Genomic DNA, 17,110 nt, shown 5'->3' with positions numbered 1-17,110 from the left:
TGCAGATTATCAGTTATCCAGATCATGGTTGTCTCAAAGATGCTTTTTTCCCCCAAAAGGCAACTGGATTTTATTTTTTCTTGAAGACATTTCACTTCTCACCCAAGAAATTTCTTGGATGAGAAGCGAAATGTCTCCAAAGAAAAACCATAACCATAACAGAATCTCTATAAATCCAATGACTTGTTACCCACAAACCCCAATAACTGAGCGAATGTGGCAGTGGGGAAGTTGAAGATATCTCACATGTCCTATTGCACTGCAAGTTCTACAGGGACATCAGATCAACGTACATTCTCCCTCTATTAGAGAGATTTCTAGGGAGATCAGATAACTTCTACATGAACCATCTCCTTCAGGATTCAAATCTAGCCACCACTCATGCAGTAGCAAAATTTTGTGTTGCTGCAAGAATAATAAGGAAAAAACTCCTAGAGAACTAAAGATCCTTATTCATATTAATACTTCGCTTAGCTATTTTCCAATAATTTTTAGAGAATAAGGTAAAGGTAAAGGTTCCCCTCGCACATATGTGCTAGTCGCTCCCGACTCTAGGGGGCGGTGCTCATCTCCGTTTCAAAGCCGAAGAGCCAGCGCTGTCCAAAGACATCTCAGGTTACAAACTGTTCTGACCTAGGCAGTTCCCAAACCATGAAGCAGACTCCTTATCCCGACAAAAATCCCTTTTTATTAAGTTACTGTGAATTTCTCTCATTCCCACTCAGCAAAGTCTTTCAAGGGAGAATTTACAGTCACAGTCCTTATCTGGCTTGGAGAGATGCCAGACTGATATCTCCAAAACTTGGCAAGGAGTTTCTGAGAGTCACAAACCAATTAGATGAACTAAATTGTCTCCTGCAAACTCCACTCCCCTCCACTCCTCTTTTATTCCCTCTGGGAGGGACCATTCATCATTCACCTGTGGCCTTACTCTCAAGTCAACCCTTGACCTTTAGCTGTTTCCTTCGTCTGGCAACTCTGCACATGTGCACACTGGGAACAGGCTCCATCTGTTCATCTGCCTCACAGATGTCTGACTCTGAAGGCAGCTGATAACTGGCATCCTGCCCTGGCCCCCTCTCTGCCTCCGATGCAGAGTCCTCATCAGAGCCTTCCCCAGACTCCAGGACTGGCCCATGTTCCTCCCCAACCTTCTCACTGTCCGAATCGGCTGCCAGCTCCGCTGACCACTGGCGGGCCACAGTACAAACATCCAAGTTTGGTATGTTGTGTCAATACATCTGCTAGGATTTTTATTGACATGGTTAGGTAAAAAGCATGAATCTAGATTTGCATATGAAATGAAGGCCTTCCGTGCATAGTCCCAGAAGCGCTTTAACCCAAAAACGTATGTATAGTAAAAGACCTCTCTGAAACCTTCTTTTGTGTTCATGCATGCATTCTATACAAGCATTTTGATTTAGGTTTCTCTGTGCATCTTGCGATTGTGTGAATGTGGAAGAATATTGAAAAGAGAAAGAAAAGGACAAGGGGACCTCAGAATTCTATTAATTCACATATATGTCTTTTTGGTTCCAAATCACTTCCTGCTGTAATAAGTAATATATGTTTTTTACCTGAGGAATGAAAAGATTCATATTTATGACACATAAAATGGCAGAGATAGTACAGTTGAAAAATTCATATATGGTGTCATGTGAGAATAGAGCTGATGCCTTTTGTTTCCATTGTAGAATCAAATGGATGAGAAAGATATGATACAAATGATAGTAAGTAACTCTTTGATCATCTTCTCTCTTTTCTATGTGAAATATCTTTCTTGCATGCGATGAAGCAACTTTTTTTTTATTCTATCCCACCCTCACCAAAATTTAGTATTTCTATACAAAGCAGTGAGATATACCAGGGGTTGAAATGCTCCCGGTTTGGACCGGATCAGGCGATCCGGTAGCGATTGTGGCAGAGAGAAGCTCCGCCCACCAGCCCAATGCTTTAAAAAAGTAAAAAAAAAAGTTGGCCCACCCAGTCACATTACCCACCACCACCAAGCCATGCCCACAGAACTGATAGTAATAAATTTTACATGTCACCACTGAGATATACCCATTTTATATACTTAGAAGGATAGTTATTTTAAAATGAAAGCTATAGTGGTCATCTCATTCTTTAGAAATAATGAGTCCAACAGTCCAAATTTTGATGGGTAGGAGTTGGTTGAATGTTAAAATAGGGGCTTTAGCATTCAGGATGGCCTAAATCTTGTTGGGATCTTTTTTCTGATCAGCAAATGCTCTGAATCTGAGCTGATATTCTTGTAGCAGTTGGAAGAGGAAATGAAATGCTCTTATGAGATTTCAATAGTCCTTTTTCTTGACATGGTTACACTGAAAATCAAGTAGAGCACATATAGGTGGAGACACAAATCTGCATATTTAATATATGTCTATTTCACATTTGAATTTAGTTGGGGGAGGAGGAGGCCAATGAGGTAGAAGAGAGAGGCCTTACGTGAAGCTGTTGGAATAGAGCATGTATTTTTTAACAACTACAGCAGTATTGAGTATTACATACAGTATATACCAATGTCTGTTTTCTAAATGTATGTGTGTGAGGGAAACAGCAATTCATGCATATGATATGTTACGATGGTAGTGGTTGCATGGATAGAGAGATCCTGGATGTTTTCATGTCAGAATAAAATTTGATGTATTTCTTTCCATTACAGAATTGTTTGAAACCACATGAACTTAACGAATTAATGGTAAGTAGCTCTTTCTTCATTTTCTGACTTTGTGTCGAGTGATATTCTTCTTGCGTTCAATGAAGCATCCCTTTTGTCATTCTACGCCTCCCAGAAAGCATCTCCAGAGTCCCCAGAGCATAAACAGAACAGGCAAGGCCAAAATATTTCATCTGTTTCACCTTTCCTTTCTGAAACAGTTAATCTATTTTTAAAAAATAAAGGTAAAAAGGATCCCCTCATACATATGTGCTAGTCAACCTGACTCTAGGGGGCGGTGCTCATCTCCGTTTCAAAGCCGAAGAGCCAGCGCTGTCCGAAGACGTCTCTGTGATCATGTGGCTGGCATGACTAAATGCCAAAGGCACACGAAACGCTGTTAACTTCCCACCAAAGGTGGTCCCTATTTTTCTACTTGCATTTTTTTTACATGCTTTCAAACTGCTATTAGAGAGATATTAGGAGGTGGTGCTCATCTCTGTTTCAAAGCTGAAGAGTCAGCGCTGTCCAAAGATGTCTCTGTGGTCATGTGGCCGGCATAACTCAATGCCAAAGGTCACAGAACCTTCCCACCAAAGGTGGTCCCTATTTTTCTACTTGCTTTTTTTACATGCTTTCGAACTGCTAGGTTGGCAGAAGCTGGGACAAGGAACGGGAGCTCATCCCATTATGCGGCACTAGGGATTCGAACCGCTGAACTGCCGACATTTTTATCTACAAAGCTCAGGGTCTTAGCCATTGAGCCAATGATACCCATTGCCAAATTGGACTGATGTTTCCCCTAGGGAAATGACTAGCAAAGGCAGGGACTAGATTTCATCCATGAGTGTTCCTGTAGGAAAAGGGGGCAAATCATGATGTGTGCATGAGATCGTCATCCTGCAGTCACTGGGATTTGTGTCCCCTGTTGAGACGTAAGTAGATACTTCTTTTGTGATGGTATCATGACATGAACATCATGATTTCAGTGTCATCATAAGTCTCTGATGATCTACCTTTCAGGAGCAGACTACAATACATATGAACACACCATTGTAGTTACCATAGTATCCTCTGTGGTTCCTCAAGGCCCACATTTTTACACCTGGTTCTCTCCATAGAATCTGATATGGCAGGGGTGGGCAACTGTGGCCCTTTTACAACCTGTGGACTTCAACTCCCAGAATTCCTGAGACAGCTTGGCTGTCTCAGGAATTCTGGGAGTTGAAGTCCACAGGTTGTAAAAGGGCCACAGTTGCCCATCCCTGTGATATGGTAATAAATATGAAGACGTGATTCACTTTTATTTCATCCTGACTTGCTCACCATCCAATTTGATTTTGGCGTGGCCCAGAGTTATGTCACATTCTGTCCCATCATTCTGTTTTTGGAAAAGAGAATGTAACGGTTTCAGAACATAGTTCATCCATGCCAGTCCCTGTGAAAAGTGTGTATCTCATCTGTAGAATGAAGCGATTTGCATGCATGACATCAAACATGGAAGCGATGGCAATATTAGAGAAATCATGTGTGACATCATTTCAAAATAAAAGTTATACCGTTTTTTTCCCTTGCAGAAAATGGGTAGCGGTCCACCTGATTTAGCCAAATTAATGGTAAGTGGATATTGTTCATATTGTACCCTTTGTTTGAGTAATAGTCTTCTTGCATGCAATAAAACATCCTTTTTGTTATTCCACATCTCCCAGAAAGCAACTTCAGAGATCCCAGAGCAGAAACAGAGCAGGCAGGGCACCAGCATTTCACCTGTTCACTTTCCTTTTTAAAGCAGCTTATAATATTTTCTATAACCCCACGCCAACTCCCAAATTGGAGTGAAGGTACCCCTGGGTACTGAGCAGCAAAAGGAGAAGCTTGTCTTTTGGACTGTCCCCAAGGGACACTTTTTGGATGGGGAGGGTTTCTCCAAAATTTCCCTGCTTGTGGTTTTTCTCTCTCCACAAAATGGTAAATTGTTGGTGTCAAGCCTGAATCTGACTGGGCTCTGGGGTTGTTTCTATCATGGGTTATTCTCACATGAATTCAGGTTGACACAGTTTGGAGCTGTGGGGGGAGAACAGAGGTGGCTGAAGTCTTCAGCTAAAACAACAGGTACCGTATATGTGGTACCTTGCTCAATAGCAGTAACTAGGACTCCAAGTGGACAATCATTTAAATATGAGCCAGTAGTGTGCTGCAGCTGCCAAAAAAGCTAACACAGTTCTAGGCTGCATAAACAGAGGGATAGAATCAAGATCACGTGAAGTGTTAATACCACTTTATAATGCCTTGGTAAGGCCACACTTGGAATACTGCATTTAGTTTTGGTCGCCACAATGTAAAAAAGATGTGGAGATTCTAGAAAGAGTGCAGAGAAAAGCAACAATTGGAAGAAGAAGAACAGAGAAGGTCAAACATTTGGCAACTCCAAATCTCTGCTAACAAATGTTCAGTCCTGCACATTTGCACTAGAAATAAGAACATCAAATATATGCTGGCTGGAAATGATCTAAAAGTTGACCCACACTCTGTCAAGGACCTAGGAGTACTCATTTCAAAAGATCTAAACCCCAGAGCTCACTGTAACATCATTGCAAAAAAGGCATTAAGAGTTGTCAACCTTATTGTACGAAGTTTTCTCTCTGGTAACGCTATAGTTCAAACTAGGGCATATAAAACATAAAAAATTAATTCTATCAGAATACAGTATATTTTGTAAAGCCAGCTTGATTTTGTTGCCCTTGAAAAGGAATGGTGAAGTTTTCGATAGGCTTTCAAGATTCTGTTAACATACTCAACAACGTTGTAGTGGTTTTTCTGGAATCCCTGCCATGGCTTTTGTTAAGGATATTCTTGTCTCACAACCAATGTTGTGGGTTATTGAGCAGAGTACCCTTTGAGTTTACGCACGAAGGTGACTGAGAATGATTGTGGATAATAACAGTTAACATACAAACAAACTGGGTTTTGATAGTATTTTACTTTTAGGGAAAAAGCAAAATCATAGTCCAAAAACAATCCAAGTCATACACATATACAGTAAGATAAAGATCAGTCTAGGGATATTTTCCAATATAAAGTCTTCTTACCAGCTGTAGAAAAATACAATAAAACAGATCTTCTTTAGTTTCATTCAGGAACACAGTTCAATATAAAAACATTCAATAAATATTAGAGAAGCAATAAATAACCATGATCAAACAATGATCATGCAGAGAGATCAAATATAGAGTTACAGCATATCAGCAGGTAAAATGGTGTAGTGTCCACACAAACCATAATTCAGCTCTCCTTAAGTACATTGGCTACAGAACTCAGCCAACCAGGATGCATGATGATGCAACACAGTTTTTAAAGCTACACAATATTTTTAGCTACAAACACATAATGTTGGTTTATATATTTCCTGACCAACCAGTTGGGCAATAACAATTTCCTAACAGCTTTCCTTGACTTTTACGTGCCTCAAAAGGTAGATGTGGCTTTATGTATCTACTCTGAAGATATGAGGCCTTTCATATCAATATCCTCTGTGATTCTCAAGGGAACACTATTTTGTTTTAATGGACTGCAGTGGCTCAGGCAAGACCCACGCAGATGCTTATTTATTTATTTATTTATTTTATTTGGCTTATATGCCGCCCTATCTCACAATGGACTCAGGGCGGCTCACAACAATAAAACACAAGCCACAATATAAAATAAAGATTAAAATCTAAAAAATTTAAAATTAACCCTTAAAACCCTTAAAACCCCATCATCAGTCCAGGTTGAGGGATTTGAAAAGCCAAGTTTTTAATTCACGGCGGAAGGTGCGAAGGTCAGGTGCTAATCGAAGCTCCAAGGGGAGTTGATTCCAGAGGGTGGGCGCATCGACTGAGAAGGCTCTACCCCTGGGGGCCGCCAGCCGCCACTGTCTAGCCGACGGCACCCTGAGTAGGCCCTCTCTATGGGCGCGAACCGGGCAATGGGATATCGTTGCTGGCTGTAAGTGGTCTGTCAAATATCCTGGTCCTAAGCCATTATATCATGCATTAGCACAACTTACAAAGGAATCCATAAAGAAAATTAATTTCTTTTTCTTTTTCCTTATAGCCAATTGGACTAAGGCTATTACCTATCCTCATGAAATCTAATGGTGGCAAAGGATTGAGTAATATCGTCGTAAGTAGATATACACATACTCTCTATTTTTTTTCTAGGTTTTTTATGTCATCCTTCTTAAATGTAATCACTGTAGTTCTCTTGAGGCTCCTCCCTCCCTCCAGGGTTTTACAGACATTTGAGGAACAATTCCAGCAGGAAAACTATAATATTTAAAGGAGTGCATCATTATGACTATTCTCAGAATTTGAAAGATTCTAGCCTCATGGGTCTTTTCTTGGGCTTAGAACCATGATGGCACGGAGAGCCCTCTCTGCAGGCATGCCACCCGTCACGTCAGCCCAGCTCCACCATGGATGCGCATACACCTCCTGCCAGCCAGTTGGTCTTCGGGTCTCTGCCATGCATGCATGGGGGGGATGGGGCGAATGCGAGGGACTGCATGCACGTATGCGTGGGGGGGGTGCAGGTTGGTGCAGGAGGTTTTCCAGGCCCAAATCAGGGAGCCCCGTGCCCTCTTTTGGGCTTGGAAAGCCTCCTGCACCAACCTAGAAGCCAAAATGGGATGGGGGGGGAAGTGGGGAGCATACGCAGGGGGGACACTTGCATGCGCAGGGGCGGGACACGTGCATGGGGGACGCTTGCATTGCATTTTGGGGGGCTGGGGCACATTCACCTGCATGCGTTTGCACGCGCTTTGGGCACTGAGCACCAAAAAGGCTAACCATCACTGGCTTAGAAGGAAGGCTTAGAAGAAAGAAGGCAGGAAATTCCATAAAGCTTTGTAGTTTTCTTAATGGTCTCTGCCCATTCTACCAGATTGGATAAAGTAGGTAGGCTATAAGGCCTCTTCCCATGAAGGTTGCCATTTAGTGCAATGTTTTCCAAATGAGATGAACTAGTTTTTGGAGTGAGTATTTAGATGTGTAAAACTCAACTCTGAGAATGCTGGTTGGGGAATTCTGGGACTTGAAGTTCATACTTCAAATGATATCCTAAGTATTATGATATCATCAAAAAGCATTAGGATATCATCAAGAGAGTCAAAGAATTGAGATGGAAATGGGCTGGTCGCATAGCAAGAAGAACTGACGGCAGTTGGACCAAGGCAGTCGTAGAAGGGATCTCACTTGATAAAAAAGCATCCACGAAAGAGACCTAGAACAAGATGGATCGACGACATCAGCCAGTATTGTGAGCCCGATTGGCAAAAGAAAGCTCAGGACCGTATTGGTTGGAAACATGCGGAAGAGGCCTTCATCCCGCAGTGGATAGCCAATGGCTAGAATGATGATGATGCCTTCAAATGGTGGGACCTAGAATTCCTTTTCCATAGTAGTCTCAGGCCTAGGGAACACCTTTCCCCTGGGATCCAGCAGGCCTCCCAGAATAAGCTTTTTTAACCTTCTGGAAAGCTATGAAGAGCTTGGGGCAGTGGCACAGTGGCTTAATGACACTGAACCTGCTGACCAGAAATGGTCTGCCCTGGTAGCATTGTGGGATCGGGTGAGCTCCCATCACTTACCTCTAGCTCCTGCCCTGCCCATCCAGCAATTCAAAAGCATTTCCTTGGATAACTGTCCTGCTGTATCTATTTCTCTGACATTAATACCCTCTGTGGCCATCCAGGGCATGCTATGGATTTGAAGAAATTGCAATAGCTCAGACCTGACCCAGCCAAATGCTGATAGCATACACTGCCACAAAAATAATTATGGAAGTACTGTTTTGTTTCCATTTTAGGCTATGTTCATGGGTGGTGGAGGTGGAAATAAGGTAAGTAGAATTTTGTTTAGTCTCTGCCATTCCTTTCTTTCATATTCTTTTTTGATCTGAACAAGCACCCCGTTGATCTTTATTTCCCCCTAACCCCAAAAGTATTTCCAGAATCATGAGAGCATAATTACAGGCAGGGGTGGGCTTCAAAATTTTTAGCAAGGGGTTCTCTTGCTAAACCACCCAAGTGGTTCCTGGGTGGGCGTGGCCATGGTGGGCATGGCCTAGTCAGCCTCCTGCACCACGGTGGATGGGGGGGGCTTTTTTGCCATCCCCGGGCACCAGAGGCTTTCCTCAAGCCTCTGGGAGGGCAAAACCAGCCTCCCCAGGCTTCGGAGGCCCTCTGGAGGCCAGAAATGTGCCCATTTCCAGCCTTCCTGAACTTCCGGTAGACCCATTTTTCGCCCTCCCACAGCCTCCGTGCACATCCTGCACTTACCTGCAACCAAAATGGGCCACATGGGGACTCCTGGAAGGGCGGGGTGGGGCCAGCCAAGAGTGGGATTTGGGGGTTCTCCGAACTGCACAGAATCTTAGCTAGAGGTTCTCTCGAACCGTTGCAAACCCCCAGCAGCCCACCCCTGATTACAGGAGCCTAAGCTAATGTATTTGGTTTTTTATTTTTCTTTCAAATCACTGACCCTTTAACAATAGATGCAGCAGCCATATTGGGGTGAAGATTCACCCCTGTGGACTGAGCAGAAAAGGGGGGATTTGGCTCTCACCACAGATGTCCATGTGGGAAAGATGGCAAAAGATCAAATGTGGATGATGATATCTACTGAATTATGGTGAATTGTGTCATCAAGGAAATAACTTCACAATTGATGCAATGATACCACAGCTTGCATGTCATTGTATTTACATCATCAGGATGTTCAGTTCCTTATCTTGCATCCATAATCCAGGATGACTTACTTTCTTCTTCTTGCAGAATGGCCAATCTGGTGGTGGTGGTGGAGGATTAGGAGGATTAGGAGGAATGATGAATATGCTTGGAGTAAGTCAACATGCATCGAATGTCTCTCACTTGCATTATGTTTTCTGTTATTTCTTGTATTTCTTCATAACCACAGCCATCCCCTTGAGATTCAACCCTCAACCCTTCAAAAGTATCTCCTGAAAGTCCAGGAACAATTCTAGTAGGAATTTGGATATTGTAAGGAATGTTGAAAGGATGAACTTTTAAGAGAGCTGTGAATATGACCTTGGAGAAATCAGGCAGAGACAATTTTTGCAAAAACAGTTTTGTTTTTTTTAATTTGATTTATATGCCGCCCTTCTCCGGAGACTCAGGGCAGCTTACAATGCGTTAAGCAGTAGCCTTCATACTTTTTTTATTATTATTTGATTTATATGCCGCCTTTCTCCGGAGACTCAAGGCGGCTTACAATGCGTTAAGCAATAGCCTTCATACTTTTGTATATTTATACAAAGTCAGCTTATTGCCCCCACAAACTGGGTCCTCATTTTACCTACCTTAGAAAGGATGGAAGGCTAAGTCAACCTTGAGCCTGGTAAGAATCAAACCTGCAGAAATTGCAGGCAGCTGTGTTAATAACAGGGTGCATTAAACCACTGTACTACCAAGGCTCTAAGATCTGAAAGTAGAAAAAATATGAGAGAGAAGCTAAGAGTTATTCTTGCCTCACTCAGTAGAAGGTCACAGGGAGGGAGGAGAAAACCCAGTCAGATTTTCTAGCTACTTGGTATACCAAAGCCCTGCACCATATTTTCACACATTATGCTGTTTGCCCTATGAATGTACAGTATCTACGGATCTGCAAACTCATAATTTCTTCCTCATTTCCCACAGGGGAATTTCATTATTGACCTAACATGCAGGTCTATATGAAGATGTGCATTAGGACTCAGGGTAGCCTAGCTTCCTTTTTTTTCCCTGATCAGCAAAAATCTGAATTTGAGCTAAATATTTATTAGAAATTAGAAGAGGTCATAGCATTTTTCTCTGGGATTTCAGAGTTTGGATTGCTTCATATAGCTGCATAAGAAACCATGTAAAGAAGATCTCAATAGACAGAGGAATCTGCCCATTTTCATAATTTCTCTCTCTATATAAATGGCTCTGTGTGTGTATGTTCCAGCATAACTCTGGAACGCCTTGAGCAATTTCAACCAAACTTGGTACACAGATGACTTACTCTCTGGAAAAAAAATACTGTGGGGATAAGACACCCCTAACACCCCTTGGTGTGTGTGTGTGTGTGTGTGTGTGTGTGTGTGTGTGTTTGTTTGTTTGTGTGTTCCAGCATAATTCTGGAACGCCTGGGCTGCTGAAATGAAAAGGAATGAATTATATCTATAGTGTCAAATCATAGTACTTTTGACAGTGGTAGTGTATAATTTGGATTTAAGTTCTGTTAAGATACAGCCTGTTGTGCCTTAAAATGGCTTCTACTGTACAGCACAGTGGAGTTGCCATGGTAACATCTTCACAGTACTCTACAAGGGGGGGTTCCCTCTGGTAAGGGGGATTGGTTCTTAAAAAAAAAAATCCCGGGCAACAGTTTATAATCCAGGATGACCTTATTTTTCTCCTTCTTGCAGGGTGGCAGTGGAGGTGGCCTGCTTTCAGTAAGTCAGTATGGATTTAATGTCTGTCATTTCCTTTATGTAATCATAGATATTCTCTTGAGACTCAATTCCCAGATGCATCTCCCGATATTCCAGGAGCAATTCTAATAGGAATTTGGAATACTTTGCTCTTCTTGACCAACCTTTGAGGATCATATGAGGATTGGTTGCAGTTACTTTATCATCATCATCATCACTGTAATGTGTGCTAAATGAGGGAATCACCAAAAAAAGAGAGATCCATTTGTATTGTTGGTGTGAGTATGTGGAATGGTATTGAAAACAGGAAGAAGAAAACCTTTTAAAACAATTTAGTACACATGCAATTTTTTCTGGTCTCTATCAATCCATGTTGTGTTAAACACATGTAAATTAACAGAAGAATGAATGAATTCATATGTGAGATATTGAAAATGTGTGATGACATGGTTGGAGAAGACATGGGTGTTAGCAGAGTTACCTTTTGTTTCCCTTTAGAGCTTACTCGGTGGAGGAGGAGGAGGAGGTGGAATTATGGCAAGTAGCTTTTTTAAAATTAGTTTGTGCCATTTATTTCTTTCATATTCTTTGTCAGAATTCCAAGTAACACCCCCAACCATGTAAGACTCCGAGGCAGGCATTTCCTTAAAGTTCCATTTTATTAGAGATGTCATATTGGCACATCTAGGAAAACCCGAATCTGAAGTCTCTGGGTTTTCCCCACACAAAAGAAAACCAAAGTCCCTTCCCCTGCACCCACATGTTCATCACATGGTCCAATCAGGTCACCATCCTAACTGGAGTTGTTTCCCAGTCACGCCTCTCCAGGTGCAGGCTGAATGTCCTTAACCCCAAGTGAAAGAATGTTGTTATGGCTATACATCTCACCCCATCACCATCCAACCCATTTGTATTGTTGGTGTGAGCATGCGGATTGGTATTGCAAATAGGAAGAAGAAAACCTTGCAAAACAATTTAGTACACATGCAATTTTTTTCTGGTCCCTATGAGTCCATGCTGTGTTAAACACATGTAAGTTAGCAGAAGAATGAATGAATTCACATATGAGATACTGAAAATGTGTGATGACATGGTTGGAGAAGACATGGGTGTTAGCAGAGTTACCTTTTGTTTCCCTTTAGAGCTTACTCGGTGGTGGAGGAGGAGGAGGAATTATGGCAAGTAGCTTTTTTAAAATTAGTTTGTGCCATTTATTTATTTCAAATTCTTTGTCAGAATTCCAAGTAACACCCCCAATCATATAAGACTCCGAGGCAGGCATTTCCTCAAAGTTCCATTTTATTAGAGATGTCATATTGGCACATCTGGGAAAACCCGAATCTGAAGTCCCCGGGTTTTCCCCACCCAAAAGAAAACCAAAGTCCCTTCCCCTGCACCCACATGTTCATCACATGGTCCAATCAGGTCACCATCCTAACTGGATGTCAGGTTTTCAGGCTGTCTTCAAATAAATTGCATCGCAAACAAAATCTTTTATAAAACAAACTTTCATTTTATTAAGCACAGCACTTTTTACATTGACTCGTTGCAGCCAGCACTAACGTGCTGCCCCCAAACCCCTCCTCTTCCTTCCCCCACTCCTCTGCAGTCATTGGCCATCTTCCCAATCATTCACCCCTAATCTACTGCTCCAATTCAAAGAATTCCCCCCTCCCATCCATCTCCTAGGGGACATTATCTCCAGAGGAAATAAGTAGGTGAAAGGCAACCGTCCCGTTGCAGACGCCTGCATTCTCCTTCTCATATCAGCACTAGGATAAATGCATCTTGACGTGCTGACACTGGAGTTGTTTCCCAGTCACGCCTCTCCAGGTGCAGGCTGAATGTCCTTAACTCCAAGTGAAAGAATGTTGTTATGGCTATACATCTCACCCCATCACCATCCAACCCATTTGTATTGTTGGTGTGAGCATGCGGATTGGTATTGCAAATAGGAAGAAGAAAACCTTGCAAAACAATTTAGTACACATGCAATTTTTTTCTGGTCTCTATGAGTCCATGCTGTGTTAAACACATGTAAGTTAGCAGAAGAATGAATGAATTTGTATATGAGATACTGAAAATATGTGATGACATGGTTGGAGAAGACATGGGTGTTAGCAGAGTTACCTTTTGTTTCCCTTTAGAGCTTACTCGGTGGTGGTGGTGGTAGAGGAGGAGGAGGAATGATGGCAAGTAGCTTTTTTTTATTAGTTTCTGCCATTTTTTCTTTCATATTCTTCTTATGTCTGAACAAGCACCCCTTTTATCTCTCCCCCCAAATACCAAAAGCATCTCCAAAGCATAACCACAATGGGAAGTGCCAAAATATTTGGCCTGATTTTCCTTAGATTCATAGACTTCCTTGATGCTGCATATTTCTAATGGTTGTTATGGCGGTCAGCAACTGGTCCACTGGTGATTTTTGAGAAAATGTTGGTGGTCTGCAGAAAAATTATTTGCATTTTTTATATTGCACTAAATCAGGGGTTCTCAAACTACGGCCCCTAGGCCGGATATGTGCAATGAATATTTGTGTTGCTGCAAAGAGTCTGCCCCTTCGGGGTCTTTTTGTGCAGGTCGGAGGGGGGCAGAAATTCTGACTTGGAGTCTGTTTCAGCCTCCTGGTGTGGGGCTTTGGGCGAAGGCTGGAGGGAAGCACCACTGGTGGCGAAGAGCCGCAGGGCTTTGTTCCAGTGGAACTGCATCATGGCCTGGAACTGGCTAACCATCTTGGCCTGCTGAGCCTCCAGGTGCCGGTAGCTGGCCTTGCACTCCCACAGGTCTTCCCTCTGCTTGGAAAGCCTATGCTCATAGTCCTCAATGAGGTGCTCCTGCTGAGCCTCCTTCTTGGTCAGATTCAATTTGAACTGAGCCAGCTGTTTTGCCAACTCTTTCTCATGGTTGCTGCTTAGCTCCAACAACTGCTTCCTGTTGGGGCCCTACAGAGCCCAGGCAGGGAGGCGAGGAATGGTGGGAGGGAAGGGGCGAGTAGAGGCTGGCAAGGTGCCCCTTGATGTGAGTGACATCGACTTGGCCACGCTCACCCAGTCATATGACCACCCAGTCACGCCCACCCGGCCGGTCATTAGGCAGATCATATTAGTGGTCTACGGAATTTAAAATTATGAATTTTGTGGTCCCTGAGTTCTGAAAGGTTGGTGAACTCTGGCTTAACCGACTTTGGCCATGTCATGTTTCCCCATCTTTTATTCTTTTACTGTTCTCTTTTTTAGGTTGTTAGCTTCATTGTTAGAGTTGGGCGATATCTAAACTGAAAAAAAATTAAATTAAAACGTAATAATACCCTTTGCAAATTTTAAAGACTCCCATTTTGAATTCTATAAACTGCAGCGGCCCAAGCAAGTCTGACTCGCATGCTGAAAACACGATAGAATACTTAAGAAGGGAATCTGTAATCCAGTTTGACTTTTTTTTTTTTGGCCTTCTTGTAGAAAAGAAGAGGTGGCAGACAGTCAAATAACCAAGGAGTAAGTTAATATGCATTTAATGTAATGTTAATGTTAATGTTTCTATAAGCATATTCCAGGAAAAAATCCAACAGAAATTTTGAAGGTGTTCGGAATGCTTAAAGGATGAATTTGTAGAGAACCATGGAGGCATGGCTCCAAGATCACCACAGATGGGGACTGCAGCCAAGAAATTAAAAGGCGCTTGCTCCTGGGGAGGAAAGCTATGGCAAATCTAGACAGCATTCTAAAAAGCAGAGACATCACCCTGCCAACAAAAGTGCATATAGTCAAGACTCTGGTTTTCCTAGTTGCAATGAATGGCTGTGAAAGTTGGACCATAAGGAAGACTGAGCGCCAAAGAATTGAGGCCTTTGAACTCTGGTGCTGGAGAAGATTCCTGTGAGTCCCTTGGACTGCAAGGCGATCAAACCAGTCAGTCCTAGAGGAGATCAACCCTGGCTGCTCTTTGGAAGGCCAGATCCTGAAGACGAAACTCAAATACTTTGGCCACCTAATGTAGAAGGAAGGACTCCCTGGAGAAGAGCCTAATGCTGAGAACGATTGAGGGCAAAAGAAGAAGGGGACGGCAGAGAACGAGGTGGCTGGATGGAGTTAGTGAAGCAGTCGGTGTGAGCTTAAATGGACTCCGGGGGATGGTAGAGGACAGGAAGGCCTGGAGGAACGTTGTCCATGGGGTTGCGATGGGTCGAACACGACTTTGCAACTAATAACAACAACACATGGAGGCAACCTTGAAGCAGCTAGATAGGGATAGTGGTTGGAATGAAAAAAGATTTTAAGCGCTGGAAACAGAAAGCAGGAGAGAGGAACCTAAAACTTATTCTCATTGCATCCACTAGAGGATCAAGGGAAGGAGTGAAAAACCCAGTCAGATTTTCTAGCTACTTGATGTACCAAATATTGCTGTTCAATTTTCCCCATCATTATATTTGTCCTGTGAATTTCTCCTGTGGATCTCCAGACTCATTATTCCTTCTCTGGTTCCCTCAGAGGAATTCCATTATTGACATAGCATGATTTCAGTATGAAGATTTGCATTAGGACCTAAGATGACCTCTGTCCCTTCTGGATCTTTTTCTCAATTGCAAAAATCTGAATTTGAGTAGAAATTTGTAAAAAACAAACAAACCAACCAGTAAAAGAGGACAGAAAATTATTCTCTGGCATTTCAAAGACCAGTTTGCTTCAGATAGTTGCACAGGAAATCATGTAAAGGAGATCTTGATGGACAGAGAAATATACTGTATATCTACAACCATGACCCATTTCATTTTCTAACTTACCTAGAGTAGAAGGAGGTAGAAGTGGAGGGAGACATAGGAGAGAGGGACAAGGAGAAAGTGAAGTGGAAAACAGCTTTCTGTAACAAGGATGTCCAAGATATAATGTGTCAAGGAAGTCCTTACTGACTGCTTGGTTCTCATTACTTGCTAAATCCCATAACCAACCAAATGAAAGTGTTATGTTCAGAGAAAAGTGGTCTCTAATGCAATCATTTTGGAGAGGTGGAAGGAATGACTTTTCTGAATTCCTCCAAGGGAGCTTTTTTGCACAAAGAAGGGGCCAATGCACAACTTTTCTCAACTGATTACTATTTTTAATGGTTGATACTAATGTCCAGGGCTCAAAAGGTCCTCCCAGGTATGGCTTGGTTGGAGAAGTCCTGGGTGATATCATATCAAATTAAAACAGTTCCCTTGTTTTCCTCTTTTAGGGCATGTTTGGTGGAGGTGGAGGTGGAGGTGGAGGTGGACAGCATGTAAGTAGGTTTGATTTGTTTTATGCCATTCCTTTCTTCATTTTCTTCTTCTACCTGAACAAGTACCCCTTTTAGCCTTCTTCCTCCTTCACCAAAAGCACATCCTAAATCCCCAGAGAATAATTATAGCAGGCAAGGCCAAAATGTTTGGTGTCTTTGTATCATCCTTTCCATAAAAAAGGTAAAGGTTCCCCTCGCACATATGTGCTAGTCATTCCTGACTCTAGGGGGCGGTGCTCATCTCTGTTTCAAAGCTGAAGAGCCAGCGCTGTCCAAAGACGTCTCTGTGGTCATGTGGCTGGCATGACTAAACGCCAAAGGCTCACGGAACGCTGTTCCCTTCCCACCAAAGGTGGTCCCTATTTTTCTACTTGCATTTTTACATGCTTTTGAACTGCTACGTTGACAGAAGTTGGGAAAAGTAACGGGAGCTCACCCCATTACACGGCACTCGGGATTCGAACACATGGAACTACCAACCTTTCGATCCACAAGCTCAGCATCTTAGTCACTGAGCCACCAGGTCCCTTTTAAAATTTCTTACACTTAGCTAAATGCAATTGCTTTGTTCAGGGAAAAGTGGCTCCTAATACAATATGACTTTATTTTGTGGTAAGTGTGAGGAAGGCCTTTTCTGAATCCTCTCAAGGCACCATTTTCACAAAGATAGGTGGCAACTGCACAACTTTGTCTTTGTTGAAAGTCTGTAGAGATTCTCAGTCA

At 42.5% G+C, this 17,110-nt stretch overlaps 1 protein-coding gene across 35 annotated transcripts in view; it reads left to right on the top strand.

The window, feature by feature from the left end:
• The window catches only part of LOC117669242 (uncharacterized), a 98,133-nt gene that overhangs the window by 45,357 nt on the left and 35,666 nt on the right, over positions 1 to 17,110 (top strand). For all 35 annotated transcript variants that reach the window (XM_087876679.1, XM_087876667.1, XM_087876694.1 and 32 more), the window contains 12 exons: positions 1,695 to 1,730; positions 2,687 to 2,722; positions 4,258 to 4,296; positions 6,776 to 6,844; positions 8,528 to 8,560; positions 9,495 to 9,560; positions 11,129 to 11,155; positions 11,633 to 11,671; positions 12,277 to 12,312; positions 13,282 to 13,326; positions 14,590 to 14,625; positions 16,343 to 16,387. In XM_087876679.1, the coding sequence (XP_087732805.1) occupies positions 1,695 to 1,730; positions 2,687 to 2,722; positions 4,258 to 4,296; positions 6,776 to 6,844; positions 8,528 to 8,560; positions 9,495 to 9,560; positions 11,129 to 11,155; positions 11,633 to 11,671; positions 12,277 to 12,312; positions 13,282 to 13,326; positions 14,590 to 14,625; positions 16,343 to 16,387 (507 nt within the window). The remainder of the gene's footprint in view (positions 1 to 1,694; positions 1,731 to 2,686; positions 2,723 to 4,257; positions 4,297 to 6,775; positions 6,845 to 8,527; positions 8,561 to 9,494; positions 9,561 to 11,128; positions 11,156 to 11,632; positions 11,672 to 12,276; positions 12,313 to 13,281; positions 13,327 to 14,589; positions 14,626 to 16,342; positions 16,388 to 17,110) is intronic.

The sequence above is a fragment of the Pantherophis guttatus genome, chromosome 10 (assembly GCF_059756535.1).
Source record: "Pantherophis guttatus breed Tessera chromosome 10, ASM5975653v1, whole genome shotgun sequence".
NCBI classification, from domain to species: Eukaryota; Metazoa; Chordata; class Lepidosauria; order Squamata; family Colubridae; genus Pantherophis; species Pantherophis guttatus.
The sequence above is the reverse complement of the archived record's forward strand: the minus strand, read 5'-3'. Positions and strand labels throughout refer to the sequence as shown.